Source organism: Nannospalax galili, unplaced genomic scaffold (genome assembly GCF_000622305.1).
Source record: "Nannospalax galili isolate Female #2095 unplaced genomic scaffold, S.galili_v1.0 scaffold183, whole genome shotgun sequence".
NCBI classification, from domain to species: domain Eukaryota; kingdom Metazoa; phylum Chordata; class Mammalia; order Rodentia; family Spalacidae; genus Nannospalax; species Nannospalax galili.
Genome location: NW_008350555.1, coordinates 2,052,837 through 2,064,478, shown reverse-complemented (window position 1 = coordinate 2,064,478; position 11,642 = coordinate 2,052,837). Strand labels below are relative to the sequence as shown.

The 11,642-nt window shown below is 43.8% G+C and overlaps 1 protein-coding gene across 1 annotated transcript in view; it reads right to left on the bottom strand.

The window, feature by feature from the left end:
* Dpy19l4 (dpy-19 like 4) overlaps positions 1-11,642 on the bottom strand; it is a 100,149-nt gene that overhangs the window by 28,207 nt on the left and 60,300 nt on the right. Inside the window, exons 12-13 of the mRNA XM_008847842.2 lie at positions 11,168-11,326; positions 9,194-9,313 (exon numbers count right to left, since the gene is read on the bottom strand). Coding sequence (XP_008846064.1) covers positions 9,194-9,313; positions 11,168-11,326 — 279 coding nt within the window. The remainder of the gene's footprint in view (positions 1-9,193; positions 9,314-11,167; positions 11,327-11,642) is intronic.

The window sequence follows — 11,642 nt, the reverse complement described above, 5'->3', positions numbered from 1 at the left end:
GGACTGAAATAACACCCACCACTGTTAGGCCCCTGAAACCTGTCCTGGATGTCCCCCATCCACTCACACTTAACTCACTTCAAAGTTTTCTAGGTAATATTAATTGGCTAAGGCCCTGGCTTTCCATGCCCACAAGTTAATTACAACCACTCTTTGATCTCTTAAAGGGAGACAAAAACCCAGCCTCCAGACGGTACCTAAACCCAGATGCAAAAAGGGCTCTCCAAATAGTTAATAGCCACTTCCAAAAGGCATCACTAGCCAGATATGACCCTAAGCTACCTGGCCAACTCTTAATATTTAATTCCTCACCGACCATGGTAGGAGCGATTCATCAGCCACATGGATTACTAGAATGGCTTCACACGCCAGTAGGGGGCGCTCCTCGCTTCCTTACAGAAGTGGACACTCTTGCATCCATGGTCCGACAAGGGAGAGATAGAATTATACAAATTATAGGAAAGGAGCCTGATACTCTCATTATCCCCTTCTCATTATTAGATGTATAATGTCTCTTAAAGCATCACTCCTCTTTTGCAATTAGCTTAATAGGCTTCCCAGGACAAATTGATAATCACTATCCCAAAGATAAATGGGTGTCAGTTATTCCAACATTTTGCTGGCTTCCACCTAGGCTTTTTTGCCATAAACTAATAGAGAGACTATTACAGTCTTTACAGATGGAGGAAAAAAAGGAGCTCCATTAGTCATATATGACTCTCCTGATGACCCACCTATGATATATTTCCAACCCTTATCTGATAAATCCCCACAGTTTAAAGAGCTCTTTGCTATCTATATGGCTCTTGATAAAAATCAATAAACCCTTTAACCTTTATTCTGACAGCATCTATGCTGTTGATTTACTCCCATGGCTAGGTTATTCCTTTATTAAAATAGATGGCAACCCCATCTCACCTCTACTAATTAAAATTTCCACACTGTTACAAAAACGGGTGGCTCCATTATTTGTCCAGCATATCAGGTCCCACTCCTCTCTCCCAGGACCTCTTACTGAAGGAAATGCCATAGCAGATAAAGTAGCCACCGCTGGAACTTTCCCTGCTAGCATAACAGATGCCCAAGACCTCCACCATGCCACTCATATTAATTTAAAAGGGCTCCATCTCAGATTTCCCAATATCCCTCTCAAGCAGCTTAAGCATATTGTTAGAACCTGTTCTTCTTGTGCATCAATTATACATACTCCTGCTATACAGCAAATGGGAATCAATCTTAGAGGATTAAAATCAAATGCCCTATGGCAGATTGATGTAACTCATGTCCCCCAATTTGGCAGACAGAAATATGTATTTGTAACTATAGACACTTACTCTCACTTCCTCTGGGCTACTGCTCAGGCTGGTGAAGGTTCAAAAAAGCTAATAAATCATATGATTTCATCCTTTGCCATCATGGGCCTCCCTGCACAACTAAAGACAGACAATTGCCCAGCATTTACCAGCTCCTCATTTAAAAATTTTTGTGAGGCGTGGAAAATCACCCACCACACTGGCATCCCTTACAACCCACAGAGACAAGCCATTGTGGAAAGGTCACACAAAACCTTGAAGGACCAATTAAAAAGACAGGCTCAAACAACATATTCTCCCAATATTCAATTAACATTAGCCTTGTTCACCCTTAATGTACTTAATGTATATAGAGGGACAGATGCTCCTCCCATCAGCCGACACTGGGCTCAGACACACCCAGTACCACCCATCATGGTCAGATGGAGGGACCCCTTTGATGGACTCTGGAAAGGACCAGATCCATTGTTGACCACAGGGAGAGGATTTGCTTGTGTTTTCCCACAGGATCAACCAAAGCCTATCTGGGTTCCAGCTAGAAATGTGCGACACCTCCCCACCCACGAAAAAAATAGCTCGCATGACCCTGTCAGAGACAAGGAAAAGAAAGAGACAGAGACGACATCCAAAGCCACACCGGATCACGTGGAAAGAGATCCATGACCTAGTGGAGACTGCATGACACAAATGTCCCCCTGGAGCCTCCTTCTCTGTCATCCTCATGGCTGTCTTTACCTTGCTTAACACCAACGCTTCAGCCAGCCCCAACTCTCCCTAATACCATGTTCCAGAGATTTTATTTTTCAAGGAAAAGATCAGATCCATGAGACAATCGCTGGAGCATTAAAGTAATAACAAAATTTCACTCAGGTGTATTTTCTAGGTACCCCACAGCTAACTTTCATGTCTCTCAACAGCTTGCACCTGCAGATTATTCTACAAGAAAGATTGAGGACCAGATAAAATCAACTGTGTCCTAGAACAAGTTTAACTTTCTTCCCTTCACCTCCTACCCCAATGTCTAATTGCTTTCTTTTGTGCATCCAGCAATAGATTTCTACTGACAGCAGTACCAGTTACCACCCTTCTCTACCCAGGAACTGCCAACAAAAAAGATTTCACTGACTTTCATCTAAGTGAATTCAAACAACTAACTAACTATTCAGTTACATTTTCACAGCAAGCCTCCCCAGTACAGCATACATTGCTGTGTTCTCTCTTTGCCCACCTTTTTGTGAACTAGTACTTCCAGGTATAAGAAGCCCTTTCTCCTACACAGCTGCCAGCAGAGAAAGATCTTCTTCCCCCAAACTTGCACTGAATGCTGGAGACGTTGCTATGGCGACAAGCTGTACCTGATCCTGCTTTGGCTGAGACAAGCTGAACCAAGCAGTGACATTCGTGACTGATAGCCTGGAGTTCTCCAACAACAAATGAACTCTCTCACCAGAGCTGTGCTTCACAACGAAAGAACGTTGGACTTAATAACTGCTGGACATGGGAAGGGTATATGAATTTGGGAAAAAAAGATACTGTTTCTCTGTAAATGAATCAAATGTTGTTGAAACCAATGTTAACATTCTCAAAAACTTTGTAATCTATTGGCTTAGCAATCCCTTGTTTGCATGGCTCCTATCCCTTACTGCTCTCTGATGATAATGTGTATTATGCTTGCTCACTGTTTTTTTTAAAGATTTCTCTGCTGACAGTTACTGCCATTTGCTAAAAATCACTACAGGAAACAGGTCATGGTCAGTTATCAAACTTTGGATTCTCCCGAGATAAAATGAGTTGAACTTTAGAGCTAGCATGGCACTTCTTCATATCTTAAATCAAAGAGAGGGAGATGTTGGAGACCTCTGTTATGCAAAATAGAAGCCCCTTCATGACCAGACAGCTCATGCAGCTCGGGATCATGTGCTCTCCTTTTAACAGCAGTGTGTCTTTCCTAGCATTTTCCTGACTCACCTTTTGAAGTGACCGCCACAAATGCCCTACCATAAACATGGCCTCTGGCTCTGGAAATGCCATGCTTTCCTGTGTGATTTTTCTGGCGGTCTGGCAACCTGGCAGGAGTTCACTTCCATATGTAAATAGGGTGTCTCACAAAGTGCCTATCAGCTAAAGCTTTTACCACTACCCCCATGGTATAAAATATCCTAGTCTTCCCTCAATAATAGAGAGCTGGATCACTAGGAGCTAGGAGCTGAAACACGGAGACCTGAAGCCAAGCAGAATCATTTAATAAAGGGCTGTAACACAGACTAAGCTGAGTCCTGTGTCTTACTGCTGGTGATCCAGCCTCTCCGGGGGGCGCTATCCTTCCATCTTCGACTCACGGACACCCAGCTTTAGCCGCCTCGCACTTTCCCGCGTGATCCAGTGGCCGGTGGATCTCGCATCTTGAGGAAAGTGCACGGGTGAAATTAGGGCGGGACCCGGCCGGGCAACGCCCCGACAGCAGACTTTTCAGCACCTCAGCAGCGGACAGCGACGTGGGACACGGCAAGGCGGAGAAGCCCGTGGGAACCATGCCGCGACTCTCCAGGTGTGTGCGGGGGCCCCGAGATACCCGCACACCCCACACCTGGCGCCCAGCGCACCGCATACTACAAGATCTTTAACCTGCACCAACTTATAAAGAACTGTATTACCAAATGTCTCCCTTGCCTGGCTACAAATCCCCACAGGGTGAATACCCCACCTGGCAAGAGAAAAAGAGGTACTGCACCTGTAGTCCACTGGGAGGTGGACTTTACAGAAGTCAAACCTAGTAGGTATGGTTAAAGGTATCTCCAAATATTTATAGATACCTTCTCTAGCTGGGTAGAGTCCTTCCCCACCAGAGGGGAAATGGCCTCGACAGTAATCAAAAAGATAATGGATGAGTTAATTCCCATGTTTGGCCTACCTTCTGTCATAGGCTCGAACAATGGACCTGCATTCATGTCTAAGGTAACACAGGGCTTACTTAAAACATTGGGGACTGATTGGAAGTTCATTGTGCCTATCACTCCCAAAGTTCAGGTCAGGTAGAAAGGATGACTCAGACTCTTAAGGAGACCTTAACCAAATTAACCCTGGAAACTGGCAATGACTGGACAGGCCTCCTGCCTTTCGCCGTATATCAAGTTAGGAACACCCCATACACTTATGGTTTAACTCCCTATGAAATTATATATGGGAGACCGCCACCCCTACTCCCTAGGCTGCCATCTGATGTGTTAACTGACTTATCTGAATTTAAGTTTCTGAAGTCCATCCAGGTGTTGCAGATGGCCCAGGACAATTATCTTCCCTCTGTTGAGGCATGAGTATGAACAACCTCCTATCCAGTCACACAGGTTCAAACCAAGGGACCTTGTCTGGGTCAAACAGACCACAAGGAGACCCTCGGACCCTGCTGGAAAGGCCCACACACTGTGATCCTGACTACCCCCACCGTGGTCAAGGTCGATGGTATTAAGACTTGGATACATCACTCGCACCAGAAGCCCATGCCCAACAGCCACTCTGATGACCCAGACAAAAGATGGAGAGTGACTTGCATGCCAGACAATCCTCTCAAGTTGAGACTCATGGCTGGTCCCTGAGTTTTCTCTTTCTTCTCTGTTTCTCTTTTTCCTTTCCCACTTGTCTCCTAGGATGTTCCGGCTTTCCCCACAACGTTCAGAACTTCACCTGGGTCCTCACCAACACTGTTACTCGGGCTAGGGCAAAGATTGCCTCTCAGCTGCCCCCCCCGACTTGACCTTTGAACTCTGCGATCCCCTGGATGGAGCCTGGGGAGTTGCAAGCTGCCCCCCTAGATGGTCTGAGCCCAAGAGGTATAGCCCTGGTAATTCCCCCTACAGATGCAACTGGCCAGCTGCCCAGAGCTCCAAATGAAACGATGGTTTGTTTGTCCCAGGGACTCTGCCTCAAGGCAACGGCCTGGCTGTGGAGGACCAGATCACTTCTTCTGCCAATCTTGGTCATGCATCTCAAAGGGTGATATTGACTGGAAAGCCCCTGTTGGGGATGACCTTATTACGGTCACTAGGGTACCTGGGAGTCGTTCCTCAGGCTGGTCGCCAGCTGGGACCTCATTTCAGGGACCACGCTCCACCAAATGCAACCCAGTTATCTTAAATTCACTTCACAGGGCAGGCATCCCGACACACTGCCTCTATGGTATCACGGGCACACATGGGGAATGCGGCTCCATGTGTCAGGCTCTCCCAGAATCCTGTTTACTCTATGTCTCTCCGTTACACCGGTGCAGGCTGCCCCCATAGGCCCCAGGCCTAGACAGCCAGCCCCCAGCCCCAAGCCTGTGTTGCCAACTCCTAACCCCAAGCCTGTGCTGCCAGCTCATCAGACCATTGCCACCCAGGCCCTCACCCCTAGTAGGTCTCAATCTATTGAAGGAGCCCTCACTACTCCAAACCTAATTAATCACTTATTTCTTACTTCAAATTCGCTATGGACAGGACGGGTCTGTTAGCTCTTGTAGATGCAGCCTTCCTATTTCTTAATAATACCAATGCAAACCTTACTAAAAGTTGTTGGCTCTGCCTGGACCCTGGGCCCCCATACTATGATGGCATAGCTGTCCTAGGAAGTTATTTTCTGACCGCAGATGCCTCCGCCTGCAGGATGGGCCTTCCTGATGGGAGATGAACCCTCACCCTCACCCTGGTAACCAGACAAGGACTTTGCATTACACCCAAGGGGGGGGGTCAGTTACCCCCTCATATTAGCATCTCTGTAATTCAACCACCCAACTTCTCCTGTTCCCTATGTGTCCCCCCATAATTCCACCTGGTGGGCCTGTTCTTCTGGGCTCACCACTTGTCGCCATTCCACCACACTCAACCATGCAGGAGACTTTTGCATCTTGGTACAACTGGTCCTCCACCTCTATTACAGGTCTGATATAGAGATGGAAGCCCACTCCACCTCCTTTTTTAGACCCCGGAGAGCCATAGGAACCACAGCAGTAGTGCTTTCCACCCTACAATGAATTGGGGTCACCACCACCACTGGGGTAGGGACGTCTGCCCTAATCTTACAGGACCAGAATTACCGGGCTCTCCAAGTTGCCATAGACCTGGACCTAGAGGAGTCAGTCAAACACCTAGAGGAGTCCCTTTCCTCCCTGGCCAAGGTAGCCCTACAGAACTGGAGAGGCCTAGACCTATTCTTTCTGGAGAGAGGCAGATTATGCTCTGCTCTGGGAGAACAATGTTATTTTTATGTCAACCACTCAGGGGTGATTAGGGAATCTCTAGTGGCCCTACACAAGAGACTTCAGGAGAGAAAAAGAGACAGACTTCAACAACAGAACTGGTACGAATCACTGTTCTCTTGGTCCCCCTGGTTAACTACTCTTGTCACAGCCCTGGCCAGACCCCTACTTCTCCAGGTAATAGCTCTTACCTGCGGTCCTTGCCTTATAAATGCTCTCCTTAGATTTGTAAGGACTTGCCTGCAGACTATCCAACTAATGGTCCTCCACACCCAATATGATCAGGTTGCTCAGGAGGACCCCTTGTCTCAAATGACTGCTTGCTAACTGCTACCTATTTAGCTTCTGTACAGATGCTTGCTTGCTATGGCTTAAAGATTTAACCCAAGTTACAACTCAATGGGGAGATGAAGGAACCAGGCCGACTCCATTTTGTACAAGCTATGTCAGCTACAGTAAGTTTCAGTTTCCCAGAAACTTTAAATTTCTGTTTCCTGGAACCATAAGTTACCATTTACTGGAAACTGGCTGTTAAGATTAGATCAGCACAGAAAGTGCCCGAACCCAGGCCCACCAATTGGAGGAACAGCACACCTGGCCAAGGAGAGAACAGTCAGTCTCTGAAACACATTAACTCAGAAAAATTTGACCAATGAAATACAGACCCATGGTCTGACCATGGGAACTAACCAATGAGAATAAAGATCATGGTTTTTGTGGTTTTGCCCTATAAAAATGCTTGTTAACCACAACTCAGGGCTTGACTCCACAATTGGCATGGGAGTCATAGCCCCAGCTAGCTGGAATATTTTTCTGATTGTTTAAATAAATTCTTTTAAATTTTCCTTGGTCTGTATCCAATTATTCCCAATTCTCAGACCCAACATTTTAAAGATTCAAATTCCCTACATAACTGTTACATAATTTATCTGAATATTAATGCATATATTAATATATATATGCTGCATAAGGGTATTTTGGTCAACAAGAGGTTGCATACATGAAAGTGGTCTCACAAGATAATATTGCCTAGTGAGGTCACAGTGGTGTTTGCGTGTGCAAGCAGATCCTGTGAAATTCATACAACACAGCAATTCATATCTTACCTATCCAATGTGAAGTGACAAATGACTGTAAATAGATATTTGCCTGAGCAAATTTAAGATTGTGCAATAATAGTAGAATTAGCAAAGAAGTGAAATAAGTGTTTTACGCTACCCTGTGTTTCAGGGCATTAAAGGCTCATTTTCCATTTAAAAACAATAAAAGAAATGACATCAGAGTAAAAAAAAACCCCATATCCTCCTGCAAGGCCCACTGCAGACCCTGGGCTTGATCATGCACAGCTCCTTGCCCTCCCGGTAATATACTACACACCTTCCTGTACAAGGAATGCTCTTCCCTCTTCTGCTCTCAAGTTCATTTCTACTTACCATTCGGGTTTCACTCAAGCATCTTTTCCTTTATGATCTCTTCAAATCAGAGTCTGGTTTTTTTGTTTGTGTTTTGGTCTTTTTGAGACAGGGTCTCCCTGTAGCCACAGCTCTCCTGGAACTCACTATGTAGACCAGGCTGGCCTCGAACTCAGAGATCCAGCATCTTTACCCACTGAGCTATCTTGTTGCCCCATTTTATTTATTTATTTATTATTTGTCTTTTTGAGACAGGGTCTCCTTGTAGCCCCAGCTGTCCTGGAACTCACTATGTAGACCAGGCTGGCCTTGAACTCACAAAGATCCACCTGCCTCTGCCTCCCAAGTGCTGGAATTAAAGGCGTGCTCCACCACGCCCGGCCAGATTCTATTTTTAAATACTCTCACAGCACCATTTACCTCTCCTTCCATCATTAAGTTATAATTTTAGTTTTGTATAATTAACATCTGCTGCTTCCATTAGGCCAAAAGTTACATAAAGTTTGAGACAGTGTTCATTTTACTACTGTACCTTGAGCATATAACATAATACATGAGTCCTAGAAGATATATTTGTAAATTTCCATTTATATATATTTTTTTAATATTTATTATTTTTATTTTATGTGTATGCGTGTATTGCCTGCATGTACGTAAGTGCACCTGTGTCGTGCAATGCCCTCCAAGGACAGAAGAGGTTGTCAGATCCCCTGGAACTGGAGTTACAGACAGTTGTTAGCTGCCATGTGGGTGCTGGGATTGGAACCTGGGTCCTCTGCAAGAACAGCCAGTGTTCTTAACCACTGGCTGCTCTTGCAGAGGACCCAGGTTCAATTCCTAGCACCTACATGGCAGCTAACAACCTTCCAGTAACTCCAATTCCAGCAGAATCTGGCATCCTCTTCTGACCTCTGTGGGCATTGCACAACATAAGTGAACTTACACACATGCAGGTAATACACTCAAACGTATAAAATAAAAAATAATAAAATAATTTTTTTTGGTATTTTTGAGACAGGGCCTCTCTCTAGCCCCAGCTGGCCTGGAACTCACTATGTAGACAGAGGCTGGCCATGAAGTCACAGAGATCCTCCCACCTCTGCCTCCCAAGTGCTGGGATTAAAGGCTTGCACTACCATGCCTGGCCAAACAAAACATTTTTAAAATAAAAGTTTTACAAATGTTCTCTTGAATGTCACCCACTATAATTATAAAACAGATTAAATACATACACTTACCCTTCAATAACCATTGCAAGACAACCCAGTAAAAGAGTGTGAATTACATGATAAATTACTTCTGGCTTTTCTCCAATTTGTCCATCTTCAAGAGTAACAGTTTCTTTCTGGGATTTACCACTATATAAAGGAAATATGTTTTTTTAATACCTTGAAAATGCATATTTGAAAAATCAAAGATGTTATTTGTCATCTTTGAAGGTCATATCTAAAATGTTTACTTTCCTCCTAACAAAAACCATAAGTTGTCCTTAAAATCTGAAAGCACATTCTGTTAATGAAATATCTAGTCCCTGCTAACAGAGCCCAAAGACAACAGATGTGATAAAGACTAAATATGAATTCTCAGGAAAATAGATAAGACTTTATTTTTTTTTTGGTCTTTTTTGAGACAGGGTCTCCCTATAGCCCCAGCTGGCCTAGAACTCACTATGTAGACCAGGCTGGCCTTGAACTCATAGAGATCCTCCTGCCTCTGTATTCCAAGTGCTGGGACTAAAGGCGTGTACTCAGCTAGATAAGACAAAGCCACTTCCTAAGATGAATTATGACTCAACTAATGACTGCTAATCAATATACTTAAACTGCAAAATTAAGAAACCAGCTGGGCATGGCAGTGCATGACTAGAATTCTCTGAGTTCTATGCAGCAGCTTTCTAGGCCAGGGCTACATAGTAAAAACAGTTTAAAAAAAAAACCACACATAAACCTATATATAACCCACTTCCCTTTTTTGCTTTGTGTTTTGTTGTTACCATTGCCGTTTTGAAACAGGGTCTCACACTAGGTTAGGCTGACCTAGAACTCACTCCATTCAAGGCAATCCCTTTGCTTCAGCCTCCATAGAGCTGAAATTACAGCATGAGGTACCACATCTGGTTTACTTTTTTTGACTGCTAGTACTTCTTTTTCATTTATTTTTGTTTTTTGGAGATAGAGTCTCATGTAGCCCAGCTACCTTAGAACTTGCTATGTAGCTAAGGCTGGCCCTGTCCTCATGATCCTGTCTCCACCTCCCAAGTGCTGGGACTCTAGGCACATATTACCAAGAACAGCCACAAGTACTTTTCAAACATAATAAACATATTAAAGAAAATCAAATTTATAATGATTTTGTTTTGCTTTTTTGTATTTCATTTGAGACAAGGTCTCACTATGTGGCCTAGGCTGCCCTGGAACTTGCAGTCTCCTGGCTCAGTCTCTGGAGTGCTTAGATTACAGGCATGTGACATCATCCTCAGAAAAATTTCTAGTAATTTCAAATCACACTGGTAGTTTTATTTCAATTAAATACATTATTCTTACAGCAAATAAAAATTTGAGTAAATTATTAAATGACTCTGTAAAATTTTAATTTATTTCTTAAATATTCAATTACAAAGCTAAACATGAGATTTTTCTGGTCAATTTATAAAGACCAATGAAGAAGAGAACATATCAGAAGCTCTGAAACACAGTACACAGGAAGGACGCAGGTGACACACACAGGTAACACACACCTCTTCTCAAATGTGTGGGAGGCTGAGGCAGGAGCAGCACTTGAGACTGTTAGTTCCAGGTCATTTTGGGCAGCACAGGAAAATTGTGTGTGTGTGTGTGTGTGTGTGTGTGTGTGTGTGTGTGTGTGTTTGCGTGCATGCATGTGTGTACATCTGTCTGTCTGTCTCTCTCTCTATCTGGCCTGCTCTCTTTCTCCTTTGAACTGAACCTAGGGCCTCATGCACACTAGTTCAATGTTCTAGCATAGAGATATACCCTCAGTCCAAAACCCTGCCTCTTCAAAAGAATTGGGGCTGGATATAGCTCAGTAATGGAGCATAAGCCAAACATGCTCAAGGCTCTGGGTTTGATCCGTAGCACCAGACCAAAAGATACACACACACACACACACACACACACACACACACACACACACATAAATATAATGCCACAGTACATTAATTAGTAATGTAATTGATTCTGATAAGTACTTACCTAATCCTCCTAAAAATAACTTGTGTCATAGAAATAAGACAAATAATTAACACTAAAATATAGAATGGTAATAAAGAAGACTGTGTCAATCGTAAAAAAAAATCCTGAGACGGTGCCTGAAAGGATTCTTGACAGAGGAGCCAATTCAATGTAAAGTTCCTGTAAAAGACAAATATATGCATGATATCAAAATTACAGATGTTTTAAAATACTGAACATAAAAGTTTTTTTTAAATCTCAGTAAAAACAAAGACAAAATACATTTTCTAAACCCATTAATTTATAACAGCAAGGACCTAGCTTTATTTTATTATTTTATTTTTGACTTTTTGCAACAGGGTATCCCCATAGCCCCAGCAGGCCTCGCACTCACTATGTAGACCAGGCCAGCCTTGATCTCACATAAATCTGCCTGCCTCTGTCTCCTAAGTGCAGGGACTAAATGCACGTGCCACCATGCCTGGCTAGAACCTAG